This window comes from Balearica regulorum, chromosome 1 (assembly GCF_011004875.1).
Source record: "Balearica regulorum gibbericeps isolate bBalReg1 chromosome 1, bBalReg1.pri, whole genome shotgun sequence".
NCBI classification, from domain to species: domain Eukaryota; kingdom Metazoa; phylum Chordata; class Aves; order Gruiformes; family Gruidae; genus Balearica; species Balearica regulorum.
The window spans coordinates 57,597,592-57,616,914 of NC_046184.1; the positions used below are offsets into that span (position 1 = coordinate 57,597,592).

The 19,323-nt window shown below is 48.7% G+C and overlaps 2 protein-coding genes across 3 annotated transcripts in view; one reads left to right on the top strand and one right to left on the bottom strand.

The window, feature by feature from the left end:
- EIF3L (eukaryotic translation initiation factor 3 subunit L) overlaps positions 1-9,133 on the bottom strand; it is a 167,478-nt gene extending 158,345 nt beyond the window's left edge. For both annotated transcript variants that reach the window (XM_075752784.1, XM_075752778.1), the window contains exons 1-12: positions 8,999-9,133; positions 8,858-8,906; positions 8,517-8,727; positions 7,872-7,951; positions 7,526-7,587; positions 6,300-6,369; positions 5,520-5,593; positions 4,382-4,553; positions 3,961-4,115; positions 2,995-3,165; positions 1,523-2,020; positions 434-514 (exon numbers count right to left, since the gene is read on the bottom strand). In XM_075752784.1, coding sequence (XP_075608899.1) covers positions 434-514; positions 1,523-2,020; positions 2,995-3,165; positions 3,961-4,115; positions 4,382-4,553; positions 5,520-5,593; positions 6,300-6,369; positions 7,526-7,587; positions 7,872-7,951; positions 8,517-8,727; positions 8,858-8,906; positions 8,999-9,031 — 1,656 coding nt within the window. In that variant the 5' untranslated portion in view covers positions 9,032-9,133. The remainder of the gene's footprint in view (positions 1-433; positions 515-1,522; positions 2,021-2,994; positions 3,166-3,960; positions 4,116-4,381; positions 4,554-5,519; positions 5,594-6,299; positions 6,370-7,525; positions 7,588-7,871; positions 7,952-8,516; positions 8,728-8,857; positions 8,907-8,998) is intronic.
- Positions 9,134-9,426: 293 nt separating this feature from the next.
- ANKRD54 (ankyrin repeat domain 54) lies at positions 9,427-17,371 on the top strand. Its single transcript, XM_075752826.1, has 8 exons — positions 9,427-9,750; positions 10,171-10,218; positions 12,628-12,726; positions 13,166-13,237; positions 13,642-13,689; positions 13,815-13,939; positions 14,809-14,916; positions 15,586-17,371. Exons 1-8 carry the CDS (start codon positions 9,498-9,500, stop codon positions 15,658-15,660), a joined length of 828 nt encoding a protein of 275 aa, XP_075608941.1. The 5' UTR covers positions 9,427-9,497; the 3' UTR covers positions 15,661-17,371.
- The last annotated feature ends 1,952 nt before the right edge of the window (positions 17,372-19,323 follow it).

The window sequence follows — 19,323 nt, forward strand, 5'->3', positions numbered from 1 at the left end:
AAAGTGGAGCAGTGACAGAACGTCACGTCCTGGCTGAGCACAATGCTGAAGTTATCTGTGCTCCAGAAATCTTTGAGACCACTTTCTAGAGCCGTAGTTATGAGGGTAGAGATGTGATTTGGTTGCGTTACTTGCCAGAACACCACAATTGTCTAGGAACAATGGAGTCTGTGCCCTTGGACAGTAAAACCCTCCTTCTTTCCCCCTGTGGCTCAAATGAGCACTTCTCACACAAAAACATACCATTCTTCAAACGCCAGCAGCTGCTGCTTAAACCACCTGCCTTTGCCCAGTGCCTTGCAGAGCCAGGGCTCGCCCCAGCAAGGCATCACACAGCTGCCTCGCACACACATGGCTCCTCCAAGGCCTGCACAGCCCAGTGCTTGCTCCACTTTTCCTACAGAGCGACACAGCTCTCCTGCTCGGGCCTCACCTCCTCAAATTTGTGGATCTGGCGGATGAAGAAGTCCCCATAGCGTCGAGCAACCTTTGTGTCCGCAATATGGATCATGTCCTGGGGAGGGAACAGCATGAGGTCAGGAAAAGGACTGCGCTAGCAGGGAGACAGCAAGCACTGCCAAATGTAAGGAGCAACCAAAGGGGCTTCACTCCAGCCCTGGCTCAGCATCACACATACCTGACCTGTGCTAGTCCTACAGCAACCATTCAGTTCTCTGTGGGCTGCTTTCCCTATACCTTTGCCTGGGATGGGTCCCAAATTCACATTGTATTCACTTCCCATATTCTTGCACACTGTTTATTTTTATCTCTCCTTGCGACGGTTTGACAGTCCCAACCCCGATTCATGCTTTGCTTCCCCCTACCAGCAGCTAAGAGTCGTGCTATCTACCAGGAGAGCAAGGCTGAGGCATAGCATGAGATCTTGCAGGATGAGATCTGCTCTAAGGACCAAGAACAAGGGGCAACCTGTTCTCCTTCCAAGCAAGAAACCTAATGGTTACTGCTATCTTTGAAAATGAAGTCCTAAAAGACTCTTTGCTGTGCTTCCTGCTGTGCAGAGCTCCAAAGGCAGGATGGCGACAGGACCATACCTTGTGTTTCGATTCCTCCTAGAGCAGACAGAGATAAATGCCGCTCCAGTGAAAAATGGACCCGTAACATGAACAAGCAAGATTCCTGCTTTATCAACCAAATGAGAGATGTGAGGGAGACCTACAAAGCTGACAATCCTACCTGACACAGTGACAGCACTATCTGTTACCCAGCTGTCACCTCCTGAGAACGCTGACAAACAGTCTTCCCGCTCTCTCCTGGGGAAGATATTTAGGACCTTTGTTTTCTGGGTATAATGACTTCCAAAGCTGCCTGTGACAGCCCATCACTGTTTATCCACTGACACTCCTATTAAGCAGGGCTACGACTTCACTGTGGGTAGCCAAGCCCCTCACATGGCAAAGGAAGGCAGGGATGTTTCCCACAGACTACAGCAAAACTAGGTGCTGCCACTTCCAGAATTTCCTGGATGAAGGAATTTCCTACACGGCAAGGAGCAGATACCAACCTTGTCAATATAGAAGTCGACCTCAGATGCAGACTGGAACTCCCCGTCCAGGGCAGATATGCCACTGGTCCATACCAGGTTCTTCATCTTGTGCTTGAAGACGAGCAGCTGGATACGGAACTCCTGCTCTGTGAGGTCTAAGAAGCCAGCCAGCTTCGCCACGGGCATGGTGGTGTAGAGCTTGAGGAAGCTACGGATGGTGGAGAGCTGGGCCTGCTGCTGAACTTCATCAGCAAAGACCTTGAGCTGCTGCAGGAAGGGCTCCTTGTGGTAGTTGGGGTGCACGTTGTCATAATTGGGCACCACAGGGGACAGGAACTTGGGGCAAGCGTAACTGAAGAGCTCCTCATAGACTTGTGCATCACCCTTCTGCATGCGCAGCATCTTATCCCCGTATTTCTCTCGGAGCTGCAGGTGGATGCTCTCATCTATGCGCATGGGGTACATGGTGAGGGCGATGGCCAGGAGGGCGTGCATCTGCTCATTCTGCTTGTTAATCTGAGAAAGAGAGAAGATTAGCTTGTCAATGTGCTCAGGCTTTATGGTGCCAGTGGGAGCTGGGAGCTGCGGTTTTCAGAGACGGACCCAGAGCACTGATGGTCCTAATGCTCAAGTGGGACAGCACAAAGAAGCAGTGCCTCTGGGCAAAATCCATCAATGAAAAAGAGGGCTGGACAAGAGGAAAGTACAGAGTGAATGTATCCAGAGCCATACAGAACCTGGATGGCCAGAAGCAGGTTTGACTGCTTTGGTGCAAAAAAGTGCAGAGGAGAAGGGAAAGCACATAGTTTAACAACCATCTCCTGGCAAGGGACGGTTATCAGGGACTCCAGTGAAGAAAAGACTGAGAAGGAAGATTTACCTGAGTGTGGGACGAAATGGACAGCTGTGTGGCTGAAACAGACATACCAAATTTTTGAAGTGTGGTGGAATTAAGAATGGCAGGATTTGGCTACACAAAGAGAAATGAATCATAAGGATGAAAAGGAGACAGCAGCAGCAGGGGGTAAAACAGGCACCACAGACAGCTTAGGTGGAAAGAGAAAGGAGTTTTGTTGCAGCCATGCTGAATTAAAACAGTCTGTGAATGATTATCTGGTAATGGAAATATATCCAACAATGGCAGTAACCTGAAATTCAGGACTGGACTAGGAACCGGACTGACTTTGAAGAAGCATCAACAAGAATATCATTAGCAACTGATACTCATTAACAATACTGCCTAGAGGGAGAGTGCAGATGGAGCAGAGGCAACTGTACGGTGAACAACCAAAGGAACTAGTAACACAGCTAATAGAAAATATTGCCACACATGGCAAAGGAATTCAAAGGATCCCCAGTCACCACCGCCAGCATTGTCCAGGAAAATAAGGCTGGACTATTAGATGTAGGTTATCAGGTGACGAAGAAGGAACAGGAAAGAAGATAGCAGCTTTGTCTTTTGGGAAGTCTAAAGCTATTCTGTCTCTTACCATCTCATATTTGTAGGTCGTCCTCTGAAACATGCTCTTGGTCCTCTGGATGTAGAGGAGGATGTTGGCAAAGACACGGATGGCATCCTGGTAGCGCCGCATCATAAGGTACGCGAAGCCCACGTAGTAATAGGTGGTCACCTGGCACTCAGGCACTCGGGAGTACATGCTCTGAGAAGGAAGGATCAACACGCTATGTTAGAAGGGAAGACAATCACCTTTGATCCGAACAGGTCGTTACCCAGAATCCAGCCACCTCTGCTTTCACTCCCATCCCAAATATAGAAAGGAGAGGGTTAATTCAGGATACCTCACTTCCCACCCATCCCTGCAGCAGCTTCCTCACTGTTTATTAGATCATCCTATTTCCTATGTTTTCCAGTTTCAGCTTCCTGCAAGCAGAGGACTCTTGCATTGTGCCTAATACCGCTTTGCTCAGTCCCCTTTCCCCTTGTTTCACTCCACGTCCTGTGCCAGACAGCACATACACAGACCTGTGCCAAGCCTTGGACCAAGCCCATGTTGCAGCTGGGCTTTTGTTAGCCACTGTTACTACAAGCAGCACCCAATTCTAGGGCAAAAACATGCAAGGTGGGAGCGGGCACAGCGAGGACAAGAGTCAAAAATAAAAGAATGAGCCATTGACTAAGGCGGGAACGATGTGTTCGGCTAGCTACCGCTGCACTACCGCTTACAGTTCAAATAATATTCCCTGTAACAACACTGCCTTGCACAACACAGCAAACCTCCTAAAAAACTAAGCATTTGTGCTGCACCAGCATCAGGCATTATCACAGGGCTTGATTTAATGCCAAAGCTCCAGCTGTGTTCAACTACAAACTGACAACTACAACAGCTACAAACAGCTCCTTAGCTGAAAGATTCATTACGGCAATCCTTCACCAGCATGTTTGAACAGAGTCATTTGGAAAACTGCAACGGAAGGTGTAAAACATGTTGTATTACCTTCTTGTTGAGCTCAATGTTCTCCAGAACCTTAATCGCTTGGTAGTAATCTCCCAGCAGAGAGTGCAGACGCAGCAGTCCAACCAGGCTGAAATAGCCCAGCATCTTGTAGAGGGAGTGGCGACCATATTCACCAGCCACGCTTTCAGGGTCACCTAGGGAACAAAAAAGGAACCACAATGCCTTCCTCCAAGGAAGCAAGCTCCCCTTTCAACACCTCTATGTTTACAAGCAAAGGGAGCAAGACCTCAACTTCAATCACCAGCACTTCTCACATAAAGCCAACAGAACATCTTCCCAGTCAATCCATCCACCGATTAAGGGTTTGATCCAGCTCCCAAACAAAGCTAACAGAGCTCGGTCAAATCAAAGCAAGGCAGCACAGGCACCGGTCTTTCCTGGCAGCACCCAGCTAGCTCACCTCCACTTGTATAGACCTCCAGCTGTCGGTTGATGTTGGATTTGTCCACCAGAGAGTGCAGCACATTAAGGACACTGTGCACGTTCCAGATCTTGGGGTTGGAACGAAGGAAGTCAATTTCCTCTTCAGACTTCTTGGCTGTCTTGCAGCGGTACTGGCTGAAAGACTGGAACTGCAGGAAAAAGCAGAGATTTGATGATGAGAAGCTAGTTTGGAGACGTTCAGCTAAGTGCACTAAGCTTACAAGTTGATCACACAAATGCATTACAAGAAGCTACACATCACATGAAAAAAAGTTTCATCTGAAATCACCTGGCAATCAAAATGGCAAATTATACCACCTTTAAAGCATTTAGGGAAAAAATGATACAGTGCAGAGGAAAAAGGCCAGAAGACAGAACGAAGCAGAGAAGGATCTCTCAGATAATTAAGGCAGGCAGCTAACCACAAATTTGCTGTCTGAACAGGTAGAAGAGAGGATGATGAAGTCATGTGTCTGCATACACACACATCTTTTTCTATATATGCATATATCCTTTTCATTCTCAAGCTTAACAAGACTGTACTTGAGGAATTCCAGGCAGCTCTATAATAAAAAGTTACAGAGAAAGGAATGTATAGAGAAAAAACAAGAGCATTTGAGAGCTGTATTGCTACACTCAGAACAGTAAGTGGAAAAAATTTCCTAACATCAAGATGATAGACCATAGATTATTTCAAATTAGGTCAGCAATCTCTCAGTGCAACCATAAAGGCCCTACTGACTAAAAAATACAAAACTAAAGTAAAACCATAGAACACAATAAAACTAGTTTGAACAAGTATCTTCATGAGGTCTTTGTGATGATAGCACACTTCGGTCAGGCTGCTTTCCACAAATCAGAAATGAAGGTGAGTTAAAAAAATCCCCTAAGTAGCAACTGAAATAGAAATATCAATGGAAGTCCAGGAGTCCATTTAAAAATCTGTACATTTACAATTACTTAATCTACCTGGTGACCCAGAAGTGACAGTGCTCACCAAAGTTTTTTGACCTGCAATGGTATCTTAGCTATGAAAATGAGAGAGGACATGGAAAATTCATAGAGCTAACAGAGGCAAGGCCACCCCAAAATGGCCCAGTCTTCTAGTCATATACCTGGTATATGAATTCATCAATGATATCCCAGAGCCACTGGTTGGGCAGTTCCAGAGGAGCAGGGCCATCAGCATCTGCAGAAGAACAGAAGTAACAGATGAGAGGTTTCATACATTGAGCAAGAACAGTGGCAGAGCTGGAGGAATTAAAGAACACAAGAATTTCCCTGAAATGGGAGATGACGCAGCAGATGAATGAAGCTTCCATTAGGGTGGTGATAAGTAGCTTCGGCTACCTCAACTGTCTTCACTTTTAAAGAATACGAGCGCGTATGGCGTTAATCTCTAGAGCGTGACTGCTCAGCAACAGTGATTCTCAGAAGCTGTGTACAGATTGCAGGGGTTTATCCTAACCGATCCATTCTCCACGGGAAGTCTGCCAGGGGGTCACAAACACTAAAATTTGTTCCAAGGGGAGCCAACAACAGTAAGCAGTTGTGAAACACTGCAAGTCTTCTCTAGCTTACAGCTTCATCTTGCTTTTTAAAAAAGATGGGTGAAGCAGTTCTCAGCAAGTCAGAAAGCTAAATAAATTTTATTTTTTACAGTATTTCAGAAAGCACTAGAAACTATTTGTGCTTTTTGTGTTTTTAAATGCATGCATGTAAAATGCTCCTCATTCAACAAACTCAATCATATGGAAAGCTCGTAGACTACTTCTCCCTGTATGATCTATAAACAAACATGTTCCAGTTCCTCTGACCCTTTCTCCAGCTCTGTCCTCTCCATCTACTCTTCCTCTCCAACACTCACAAAGCAGAAATGAATTGCAGCAACTCACTGAGGATGTAGTTGAAGAGATTGCAGTAGTTGTAATAGGATTCAAATCTCTGCTCCAGCGTGGGCCCCCCCTGAATGAGAAATCAGTACAGTCTGTTTAGTCTCAAGCACGGCAGGAGTGAGTTTATGGGCAGCAGCACATGAAGGACAGTCAATAGTCACAGCAGTACAGGGTCTATTTCAGAAATGTTAGAGCCAACATTCAACTAAGACACCCACCAGCACCACCCAGAAAACCTGAAATTTTATCACTCTTGTCCCATAGGCTAGGGCTGACTTTTCCTGTAAGGATAGTTTCTCCCAGGATGACTGAGTTTTCAAACCTTCTGTGGATAGGATGCATTCCTTCTCCTCCTCTCTGCTGTCCAGACTCAAGAGCTTTCTATTACCTTCAACAGCCTTCCTTCCTCCTCTCCTCATGAGACGCCTTAACAACTTGACAATTCTGCTTCTGGGTAGTATTTCTAAAGACTTTGAAAGACCAGTGAACAACAGTAGGCAATCAGTCTTTCTTGGTTCACCTAGAGACACTCGAGGGCGGTCTGAGAACCACTAACAGCACAGCTTGTGAAACCAGTCTCTCCTGTTAAAGCCTGACTCAGGTTAATTCAGCAGCCTTTTTAAAGTGCCTTTTTCTCCACTCTCCGGTCCACATCAAAACTGCAGTGGTTATTATTATTATAATGCACCCTCCTCTTGTGACACTCTCACCCAACCTGCTAATCTGAAGAACAAAAAGCCACAAAGAAACACACAAAACCAACTGATCTATAAGTCTTGCAGTTACAGCTCTACCAAGAAAATTCAGTTCCCTTCCAAAAAACCCTCCCTTCCTTCTTTCCTAACTCACTAACCACTACATTTGGTGTCAGTAACAAACTTTTACAAAATAGCCTCCTCAAAACTCAGACCAGGCCTTCTTATTCATATAGCTGCCAGGGAAACCTGCACACTCATTACATCCGAGCTTGAGGAGGCAGCTAACGACCCTCAGAAAGACAATCGAGTCTTGCTTTTCAGCAATTGGTGAATCCTTACTAAACTAACAAAAAGGAAGAATTTTAAGTTTCCCTAAAGCAACCTCACTTACAAGTCATAAAGCTATCCAATCCTGTCTTGCAAAAATTATGGAACCACAGATGCTGGGGTAGCAGCAAAATTTGGCAAGTTTCACAGCACAGAGAAGCCAGCATGCAACCAACATCAAGACAGAGGACAAACACTCACGCTGACTTTGGCGTAGATGTGCCTATAATATAGCTCCTTGTATAGGATGAGGAAAACGGCATCTGGAAAAGATGACAAAACTGGACATTAACAAGCCACAAGGCCTAGGCAACTGGATTTATCAGAAACACTGGTGGTGCTCCTCCTGCCACAGTGATAAAGGGAGACGCAAAAGGATTCTTCCTTCAGTTTTGATTTTTTGCCAGGCATCTACTGAACACGTTGCCAGAGTGCACAACGGTAACTGACTCAAGTGGCAGCAACATCATGCACCTGCTCATCCATGTATCAAAAGTAATTCATTTCCTTCTTTCTCTGACAAGCAAAGAGAAAGGAAAAGACTTACCATTTCCAACTTGAGGTGCAATGGCCTCAGCCTCTGGCCACGGGGTATTCTTAAAAAACCTTTCTGTCAGCTTTGTCCAGCTGAAAGAGAGAGACACACGAGGTATTAGAAACCATTTCTCAGTATGAGAGAGCTGGGGCTAGAGATGACAATATAGAGGCCTTAGGCTTGATGAAAGTGGAACACCACCACCTCCTTTTAGTTAGTTCAGTGTTGAAGCAAAGAATGTGAATGGCAAACTAAACAATTAAAGTCTTCAATTTATCCCTGAAATACAGAACGGTTGAGTATGTTACTTTCACATTCCCTTTATGGTAAGTAACATAGCTATATGCAGGAGTATCTGTAGGGAACAGACACAACAGTACTAGCACTACTGAAGTCACTTTTTGCTGCCTCCATACCTGTTAGGCACAGGACTGGTATTTTCTTTTAGACAGGTCACAACTCACTTAGACTTATGTCAGACTAATGGCCCGGAAATATTTGGTCTTTTTCCCCAGTGATCAAATCAAACCTTACAGCGTGTTTTAGAGAAAGCCCAAGTTTGGAACAAGACAGGTAGTAGTCAGCCTTTTCTTTTAAGGGCAGGGTACACTTCCATAATAGTGATACCTCACCCTTGAGGGAAAGATGGCTTTGTACCTGTTTTCATAAATATCCTGGATCTCGTACACCTTCTGGTCAATGACATCACTGGAAACACGGCTGGCCTGGAGCTCGTACACCTTCTGGTCAATGAGATCCGACACCGTCTTGTGAAAATACTGAATGAAGTTTTTGATCACTTCGGGGATCACCTGGTAGGTCTGCTGCTCGTACTGGCGCTCGTAGGCCAGGTCTTGCTTCGGGTCTCCTGAGAGGAAAGAGGAGCAGTGAAGCGGCGGCCCCACGGCCCGGCCCGGGCCTACAGACCCAGCCGGGTGCCAGCAGACCCGGTGCACCCGAGAGGCCACCGTGGAGGCGCGGCCGAGTCCCGCACTCACCCGTGTGCATATCATAGTCGTTAGAGTAGGCATAGGGGTCGTAGGCGGCCTGCGGAGAGAGAGCAACAGCGAGTCACCGTGACCAGCCCAAACACGACCCCCCCGGTCCCCCCCGCGGCCCCGGGACCCCCCGCCCCGCACCTCGTTGTCGTAGTCCTCCCCCGGGTAGGCCATGGCGGCGGCGCGGCGCGGCAGGGAAAGGACTCCGGGCGGCAACGCGAACCCAGTGCGGAGCGGGCAGGAAGAGAGGGTGGGACCAGGGGCGGGGCTCGGACCGGCCGGACGGAAGCGCTGCGGCGGCGGAGCGGGACTTGCGTTCTTCTACTGGTTGAAACAACTGTCTGTCTTCACACTGCTGAGTTGCCATGGGATGGTGCGGCCTATGACCCGCCCCTGCTCTGATTGGAGAGCGTGCTTTCTCGTCAGCCCTTCCTGGGCACCGCCTCTGCCTCCCTCCTCGCGTCTCTCTTCACTTTCCTTCTAACCTACTCCTTCTACATCCCCATTGGCTGTACCCACGGGGCTGCGGCGCCTCTGATTGGCCGAGAGGACACGGACCGCCCCGTTGCTATAGCGACGACCTTCCTCTCCCCCTTCCCAGCGGCCTGGCCTGGCCCGGCCCGGCCCGGCCCGTGAGGCGATGGAGGGCGACGGCGGGGCCGCAGCAGGGCCGGGGCCGGAGTCGGAGCCGACGCCGGCACCAGAGCCAGAGCTGGGGCCAGAGCCAGAGCTGGGGCCTGGCCTGGTGTTGGGGCCTGTGCCGGGTGCCCCCCTCGGCTATCTGCACGTCCTGTGGCAGCGGGAGGAGCCCGCGGGCAAGATCCCGGCCCGACGCCTGCGCAGGGCCGCCCGCCTCCACCGCCGGCTGGGGCCTACGGGCAAGGAGAGCCACGGTGAGCGGAGGGCGGCGGGGAGCGCCTCTCCCAGGGATGGCCCGTCCCTCGCACGGGGAGCAGCCATGCTGCCGGCCGGGCCTCGGCGGGGAGGAGAGGCAAAGCTTCGACTTTCCTGTGTGCGGGGCCTCTGGAAGGAGGTCGGATCTGTTTGGTGGGCGGCTTGGGAAGGCACCCCTGCTTCTGCCAGGGGACAAAGCTCATAGGGAGTGGGAGAGCCCGTGGCCGGCCTCAGGAGGAGACAAGGAGAGTGCTTCTTACCTGGCATCTTGATGTCCTGCTTCCTCTTCTCTGGGCTGAGCCAGCACCAGCGTGGTTTGGGCCTGGCACTGGGGCTCGAGTGCCAGAATGGGATGTTTCAGTAGGGAGCCACTCCTTTTTCCTCTGTGCTTTCCAGTAACTGCTTTCTTTTCTCCGTAGCTCTGAAAAGGCTGCGTGAAGCTGCCAATAGCAACGACTTGGACACAGGTAAGGCTTCTGCCAGTCCTACTTCAGATCTTTTCCTGGATGGGCAGTTTTGTCAAGGACCTCTATTTTAGGAGGGGAGGAGGAGGGTGCTGATAGTTTGCGGACATGGTGCTTTGGATGCTGCAAATCTAGAAACTGCTTTTCTGGAGCCTTGTTTTGTTCTCTGAGTGAGGCTGATTATAATATTCACTTTTTCTCTGCATCTGGTTCATAGTGTTAGTTTTCCAACTGCCTCAAGCTAGATCAGTACTGCACTTTTTTGGTATGTAGCTTTTGCCCAATTGTAAGCAGCAAGAAGGTAGTGTTTTAGTATGGTGGAAAAGTTATGATTATCTAAGCCATACCCTGTGTGATGAGACAGTGTGACCCAGCAGATCAGAACCAGGACCAGTGCTGGACTCTGCCTCTCACAGTGACTTCAGAGAAGGCTCGTGGCCTGTCCATGACTCCCTTTATCTCTCTGTACTGTAGATTAGGTGAGGTTTGATATGAAGTGTTCAGCAGAAATACTGGTATATGTTATTTGCCCCTTATTGTCCCTCTTTAGACTGTACTGTCCTCTCAGCCCTTTAGACTGTATTGTCCCCTAACTGTTGATCAGGCCATTCTGTGAACAGAACTGGAAACTGGTTAGACTTGTAGAAATTCCCAGTTTCTACAGGCATTTGTCTGGCATGCTTCACCCTTCAGTTCCACAATACACCTTGTTTCATGAACTGATGGATAAAGTTGCTCTGTGAGCTCCATCAGTACAGAAAGGTTTGGTTGGCTTCAGTCACCAAGTCAAGAAGAAGAATGAAAGAATCAGGCTTTATGAAAGTTTTCATTTCGATCCATCTTAGAATTTTACACCTGTATTTGATACACAGGTTCCCCTGTTTACAATCCTGCTGTGTTTTGTGTACTCTGCAACTTGAGGAAGTGTCTGATGATGAATTTATTCTTCATCAACAAGTAAAAAGTCTTTGCTGTTTCCTGTGGGGGCACTGGATGGGAGAGGTTATGTAATTTCCTACTGGCTTCAGGGAAGGACTAGGTAAAGCATTCCCCATTAATGGTTCTCACTGGTGGCACTGTCAGTTGCCCTGTCTTCTGGAGTATCAAACATCCCCCTTTAATGCTACTTCCACCTCTTCAGGTGTTCTTTTTACTTCTGTACCACACTTAAAGCAGTAGGTATACAGGAAGAAATTCAAATGTGACTATAATTCTATCTCTGGAAGCTGAGGAGGATGGTGACTTTCAGTGGTCTGGGCTATCTAGTTTCTTGTCTTGCCCTTCTTTATGGTTGTAGGATATACTGTTAAAGATCTCAAAATGTGGCGAATCTGTCGGTATTTTTAACAGCTATGGAGTGAGCTTCATTTTACACAGTGATTACTATATCAGGATAATCTCAAAACAACAGGAGTAATAGCTCTTATAGTTGCCCTTACACATGTTGCTATAGATGCTACTTTCATGCCCCTAATCTTTTCAGCCTTTACTGGACTCTTTGCCTTTGTTATACCCAATACTGGAGAGTCATACTAATTTCTCTGTCTTCTGCATGAATAGTTTTTTCCTTCTTATCTGAGAAAAGGAGGTAGTTCAGGTTACAAGAAGTGCCAGTGGTGGTGGTATTGAAGAAGTAGCTGGGTGGAAAAGCAAGGGGGAACAAGTGTGGGTAGATGATGGTGTGGCTATTCAGGCTGTTCACTAGCTCACTTCAATATATCATCTCCTAGGGGTATATTTGCACTGCTGTTGGCAGGTTGGTGTGCTCACCTGCCTGCTTCCCAAACAGTAGTCAGCATTAGCATGGCAAAAATTAGGAGTTTCAGATGAATCTAGGAAGTGGCATATTCAAAAGAGGTGTGAAGAGGTGACTTTTCTCACTGCATGTGGTTACACTGTGAAACTTTTCATCACGGGTCCATGTTGATGTGAAAAGTTTACACAGATGCAGAAGATGATTGTGTAAATCTATGGAGAAGGCCCATGGAGGGATAGTAACCGCAGGATGCTAATACTAGCTTGGGAAGTGCCTGAGATGCAGCTGACTAAAGGCTGTGAGAGTTAGCCCCACTTCCTTGCTGTCTTTTATACTCTTGTGTAGGTGTTTGCTGCTAATTGTCCTTGGAACTTGAAAATTTGGCTAGATGGATCCTTAGCCTTAGCCATTACAGCTGTTGGCTCATCTTTTATGGCAGTACATGGAATCTGGTGAAGTCTGTAACAGAGGGCGGAGGGTATGTTGCCTAGGCTGGTTCTGCTGGGCTGGGATGCTGGCTGGAGCTGGTTCAAGTCCAGTTGACTTGATAGCTGGCAGAGTGTGTATCTAACTGCAGAAGAGTGGGTAGCATTACCGCTTTCTGAGCAGGTGCCCCTTCAGCTTACCCGCTCTTTTCTACTTCTTGGCGCTGTCAGTGCAGCAACTCTTGGAGGATGGAACTGACCCCTGTGCCGCGGACGACAAAGGCCGGACAGCCCTGCACTTCGCCTCCTGCAATGGCAACGATCACATCGGTGAGCGGGGAGGGGGAGTTCTGTCATCCGACTTCTCTGTGGCAGAGATTTCAAGGGGTGCTCTTTATTTTGGTTCAGGAGGTGACAGAGATTGCTGTGTTCTGGCAAAGTTGCCAGCTGAACTCTGGCTCCAGAGGTTGTCATTGTCCTCCTGCTGAAGGGGGTGTGACAGCTCCCAGCTCTAGGGCTGTATTGGTGCAGAGGAAGGGTGTCCTTAGTCCCAGTTCTTCCGCTCTGGGAGCCCAGGGGCAGTGGCACTGCCTGGCTTTGTGCTGGGTCCTTCTGCATTGCTGCGCAAACCTCCGTCCCCTGTTTCTGGGAGAAAGTTGATGAGCTGAACAGAAGCATCCCTAAGGCAGCTTGGTGGCTGCTGCCCGTGTGGGCCTGACCTGTGGGACAGAGGGAAGAGACTGACATGGCTCTGTTTCCTTGTTCCCAGTACAACTGCTTCTGGACCATGGGGCTGACCCAAACCAGAGAGATGGGCTGGGAAACACCCCCTTACACTTGGGTAAGTGCCACACAGGTGAGCTTTGCATGCAGAGTGGTGAGGTGAACACCGCCTTGCTGTTTCTTTCCTCTCTGCCTTCCTCTTTCCTGTGCATCACAATGTGCATCCCCAGCTTTAAGGACCTAGGAGAGACTCTTTGCATTTCATTAGCTTTGCTCCTTATGAAGGTTTAAGGGTCAGAGGTAGAGAAAATCCCTTTCCTTCCCTCTGCCAGCCCCAAGGAGCGTATTTGTTCCAGATAGAATACTTAGTCTTGAGCATGAGGTTACCCTTAACAGTTGGGCTGTTCCTCTTTCTCATGGCAGAGAGCTGTTTGGGAAGCAGCAAGCTCCACACTTGAGCAGAAACTTCTTTGTTGTCTGCTAGTACCTCTGAGTTGTGTGTCCTGTGTTTTCCCTCCCCAGCTGCCTGCACGAACCACGTTCCTGTCATCACCACGCTGCTGCGCGGAGGTAACATTTCCTCTATAACAATTACAGCCTGTCCTTTTCCTGCCCTGCCCCTGTTGATACTCCCCAAGGACACTTAAATCTCGAAGACAGATCTCACGTTCTGTCCTTGCTCATGCGTCTTGCAGGGGCCAGAGTTGATGCCTTAGATCGAGCTGGCAGAACCCCACTGCACCTTGCTAAATCAAAGCTAAACATCCTGCAGGAAGGACTCTCCCACAGCCTGGAGGCCGTACGCCTTGAAGTGAAACAGGTAAAAAAACCAGTTCCATCATGTGGTAAGGCCCCTGGCAGTCTCCTGCACCCTCTATTTAAATAACCTGTCTGCAGGCTCTTAGCTGCTCTGGGGAGAGTTTGACTTTTTCCTTCTATTTTCAGAGACCTTCCTTTTTCCCAACTGCTACTCTGAATTTTTTGCAGGACCTCTCTTGGCTCTGGTAGGCCAAGGATGCGTTGAACGTCTTAATTCTCGGGCTGTAGGGAGCACTCTCTTGTCTTCAGCTGCCATGTGAGACAGATGCCTTGTGGCAGGAGAGAGACCACAGCGTGGGGCTGTAGCCGTGGCATACGCATTGCAGCAGGGACTCTGCATTCCTAGCGCTGTCTGCCCTGCTCCGATACGTGGAGGCATGGGATAGGAAAGCAGTCACAGGATGGCATCATAAATGCATGAGATGTGGGCCTCACTTCAGGACCTATATAGGAATCACAGGGATTTTCATCTTCGGTGCACAAGCACATCCTGCTGGAGTGGGAAGTTCCTGCTCCTCACACTGAGGGAAGCTAGCTGGCCATGAAGAAAAGCTTGGTGCTTTCAGGGCTAGTCCTTATGCTTCTTCAGCTGGGCCTATCTCTCTTCCCTGTTCTTAAACCAGGGACAGGGATCACAACTAGTCCATCTGTGGCTGATCAACACCTTTGGTGACTCACTGGGCTCTGATGCTGCCATTAGTGCTCTCCGGTTGCTTTGCATGTGTTCCTCTCTATGGGTCACGTACCCTGTCACGTACCGCAGCGTCAAGACTGTGCTTGGCAATTTAACTGTAATTTATTTTTTCCTGTAAAAACATCCCAGCCTGGTGTAACTGTCTGATGTTTGCCTCTTATGCCTGTTGGTTTCAGATTATCCAGATGTTGCGGGAATACCTGGACCGTCTGGGGAGGCACGAGCAAAAGGAACAGCTGGATGACCTCTGCTCCAGGTTACAGATGACTAGCACAAAGGAGCAGGTAGGCAGCGTTGAGCTACCGTGACTCACCTACTTGTGTTGTGACTTCTGTGTTTAGGAGAATGCTCCTGCATGAGCAAAGTGACACTGAAGATGCGGTTATGGAAGTGTTCTTGATCACATTGGGTAAAGTGGCCAAGTTATGTGATGACTTATGGTACTCCTTTAGGTTGGAATTCAAAATGCAGAAAGCATTGCTGTGCCTGGCAGTTCAGCAGAGAAGCTGGCAATCAGATGTGCCGAGGGCACAGGCGTTTTAAGGCCAGGATCAGTACAACAACACAGGGTTGCAGGGCCTGTTTGGGTTTTGTCTACAAAAGATTGGCCCTTAGAAACAGGCCGTACCATTGTTGAGTTCTGGGTACTGCAGCGACATGCTTCTATTTTAAGGGCTGGCTAAATCACACGAGGTGGAGGTCAAGCATCAACCTCCTTGAGGAATGGGGAGAAGCTCCCATTGCCTTAGATTAGGACTTGTTTGACTGTGAGGACAGCAGCCTTTCTACATGATTGTGGGACCAAAGGGATCGTGTCAAAGTGTAAGCTCAGCATGGGCATTACTGGCAGTGCTGGTGCAAGGGTGGTCCCTGCTGCGTGGGGGTTTCTTCTGTGTTGGTGGTCAACTGCACAACTGCATTCCTTTGCCTAACGGCCAACTGTATTCTGTCAGGTGGATGAGGTTACAGACCTCCTGGCCAGCTTCACGTCACTCAGCTTGCAGATGCAGAAGATGGAGAAGAGGTAATTGGCTTCCAAGTCATCTTCCTGATGCAGGAGGGAGAAGCCTAAGAGAGAAGAAGAGGAAGCTGAAGCTTGCTTCCCAGATCACTGAATAAATGTTGCTGCCAGTGGCTGTTCCTGCTAGATCCACTCTCCGGTGGTGCTCAGACTGTCCCTGTGGGTGCTGCCACAGCTGCCTCGTGGGGAGGCAGCAGGCTTTGGACAACAGAGTGCTGCAGCTGAGACTTTTAGAAAAAAAGAGCTGCTCTTCTTTTTATCAGATGGGCTGGTGCTGAATAGGATGCCCCTTCCTGAGATACTCTGCCTTGTCCTAAGCACTTCAGCTCGCTGTAGGGGGTGGCTGATGCCATGTGCAATCACCAGCCCTGACTAGTGTGCTCAGCAGCTGGCCAGAATCACAGAAATGCTGGAACAGGCACCTTTTGCCACCTCCGCAGTATTGATTTTATGGGGGAGAAAGTGGATGCCTTGGACAACAGAAGGCTTTGTACTATGAGAGCAACACACACTTAATTCTGCATGCTATCAGCTGAGCAAATATACTGCCTTGAGAAACACACACCGAGGCTTAATCCTAACCTTCCCCAGAGCCTGCGGTCAGAAGGCAGAGAATGTCTGGTTACAAATGAGATACAAAGCTTTTAATCACTAGACAAACAGCTTTCACTGTTTTTTTTTTTTAAATCACTGCTGCAAGTTAGTGCTTAAATACTACAGTGAAACACTTGCAAAAAAAAAAAAAAAAAAAAAAAAACCCAGGTAGACAGCTAGCAAGTCAGAGCTGCCCAGATACAAGAATAAGGTTTGGGGCATGACTTAATCCCAACACAGTTTTAGGCAGACATCTACATCTTGCAAAAAAAACCTTACCATAACTGACTTTTGTTTTTCCTATTACTGGCGGTCTCGGGCAAGAGGTCCAGTTGCAACAGGAGGTGCTGTGTAATCAGCCACATTATTGGGCTGGGGTGGAGGTGGACTTACAGCTGCCTCAGCAGCACCAAAGACAGAGCTGACCCATGTTTCTTGCTTGTCATAGAGAAGTGCTGCTCTAGGACCTTAAGTGCAGCATGAGGAACGAGTTATGACCTCTGCTGGGAGCTTGAAGTGATGCAGCTATGAAGGATGCAGGGAATTGCCCTTGCTAATCTTTTGCTTCTGCCCCACTGTGGTTAGTAACGAAGATATAGATAGCTTTGTTCTGGAGCAGGGATCCATAAATCTTGTCGGTAGGGTGCGAATAGCAGCTGGGTGACAAGACCACGCCCAATCTGAGTTCCCACCTGTGTCCCGCACCTAAATGATTGCACCTAGCAATACCCATCCCACAGCTTAGGAATCGCTGGTTTGGAAGTGTTCATTCATAGGATTCAGCTTAACCATACAACAGCCACAGTTTGGAGCATTCTCCAAAGACCTTCGGTCAGCATGTTCTCTAATATCTGGCCTCTTGTCCAGGAAGAGGCTAAGTGGACCTCCATGTGCAAAGCTGGGATAACAGAAGTAGGCATGGCTTTTAGATGCGTTCATCCATGAGATGCTGGAGGCCATGGCTGGGACTAATGGTCTTGTGGTTTGGCTGGAGCTGTCACTGTGAATACCGATGCTTTGTTATGATATGCTGGATGGGAAGGATACCGAGGGGGTGGGAGACAATCTGACCTTTTTGTATTTTGAACTTCAATAAAATCCTGTCAGCCTTTTCAGACTCCTCAGCCAAGTTCTTGCTCTTCAGAGAGGCTCATTCCTCTTCCTTTATGTGCGTTCCAGGCCCCAGGCACAGCACCGGACTTGGTAACTGCTACTGTAAATCCAGTACTGAAATTAGAGGTGACGAGGCAAAGTTGTTTGAATTCAAACACCAGTCTGTTTGCAGATCGAAGTACATGGTTGCTGACTCACCTTCTGATCTTGACTCCCACAGCCAAGAAATCCAAAGTTTAAATCTAGTTGCTGTCAAACCGTACAAAGAGAGGAAAGAGAATCTCAGCAGAATTGCTTCAAGCTGGACGATGGGATGTTTTGCAAAGAGGAAAAGCAGCCTTGCCCAGTCTGCACTCCTGCATGTGTATGGAGCTGGTGGGGAGAAGGCAGCTCAACTCATGCCTTGCCCCATGTCAGATAAAAGGGCTGTGCTGTGAAGAGACAGCAAGGGGCTGAGGGGCTGGGGAGGGGCATCTGGGCAGGGCAGAAAATTTCCAGGGTGGTCCCTGTGTGAGGAGAGGGTGACCTTTGTGTCCAGTCTTTATTCATCTTGCTCCTTCCTCTCTTCACAGCCCTGTCTTTGTGTCTGTGTACACCTGTCTGTCACTGCTTCTGCACTCAACAGCCTTGTTGCTGAGGAGACCATTAAGGTGCCTGAAGAGCAGGCAGCTGAAATCCTGTTTATTGCTGCAGTCAGTTGCTGATGTTGTCTGCTAACCATGCAGCCTGGAAGCTTTCCTCAAAACCAGGAGTACGCTTAGCTGGGACTCAGAGCGAAGCTTTTAGCCTGAGTGCACGTGATGTTATTGTCCAAAGCTCTTCAGGCCTTTGTCTTGCCTGGTGCTGGAGTTTTCATGACTGCTCCTGACTGTGCACGCAGGGGAAAAAAGGTGGGGGTGCTGCAGCCGGCCGGGAGCATTTGTCTTGCCTCTTTCGCAGCGCTGCTCCCTTCGTGGGAGCTGGGGCAGCGCTGGCGGTCCCCTGGAGACTGGCACAATGAGCTCAGGCAAATAAAAGGAGTGGGTTTGTAGGAAGTTTTACCGCTGCTTTAGCAGTAATACTAGATAAGAAAGAGAAAAGAGGATCTGGTTTTCAGGGGGGAAAATAAGCATCACGTAGGAATCACCACAGTCAGTCCTTCAGCCCTACTTTCCTGCCTCGGGGTTGAAGCACTGGGCTGCTGAGAGTGATGTCATGTGTTTGGCACTAGACTGAGAAAAGTTTTAGGTTTCTTTGCACCAGCTTGTCATGCCAAAGCCTTGATTACCCTGCCATACTCAGCAGCTGTATCTCAAAAGAGTTAAGTGCTGGGGAGGTAAAGAAGGAAAAAAAACTGTTCCGGGGAAGAAGAAAATGTGGCTTCACCCTGTGCTGGGAGCTGTTCACTGTCTGCTTTTCCTGGTGCTCCTGGCCTAGAGTCTTTGGCCTTTCTCAGCAGCTTTTCCCCCTGCCCTTGCACCCTGGGCCACAGATTTCCCTGCACAACCCATAGGTGTGAGGTTGGTGGCAGCTTTCTGCATCTCCCGGAGATTTCTGCTGCAGTAGTGGAGAATGGAAACAACAGCACAGGTTTCCCTCTGTTACTTATTTTACCGTTAAACTCAGTCCAACCTCCTCATTTTCCTTGTGCTGCACCATCAAACATACCTTCCAGGTCCCTTCCTGAGCAGTGGTGTATCCCCCTTCTCAGGGCCATGATGTCAACCAGGACTTTACCCAAGGCTCTGCTTCCCCCTCGCCACTACCTCGCCTCCAAATACACTCCATTCCCCCTCCTGTTCAGAGCATGGCTCTGCAGTGACACGCTGAATCTCCAGCCACCGAACCCAGCAGCAACCTCCTTGGCTCTGCAGCCACTGCTGTGCTGTAAGACACAACCAAAACCAGCCAGGTTGAGGAAGCAAAGACTGAAAACCTGCTTGTGTCTCACTGAGACCCAGAGCAGAAGCAACAGCCCTGAACA

What these genes read in the sequence shown, in the direction of transcription:
- ANKRD54 (XM_075752826.1), top strand. Translation starts at nt 9,498, where the DNA reads ATGGAGGGCGACGGCGGGGCCGCAGCAGGGCCGGGGCCGGAGTCGGAG. An exon ending in TAGCAACGACTTGGACACAG is followed by an intron (nt 10,219 to 12,627) that starts GTAAGGCTTCTG and finishes TGGCGCTGTCAG; the next exon opens with TGCAGCAACTCTTGGAGGAT. An exon ending in AAACACCCCCTTACACTTGG is followed by an intron (nt 13,238 to 13,641) that starts GTAAGTGCCACA and finishes TTCCCTCCCCAG; the next exon opens with CTGCCTGCACGAACCACGTT.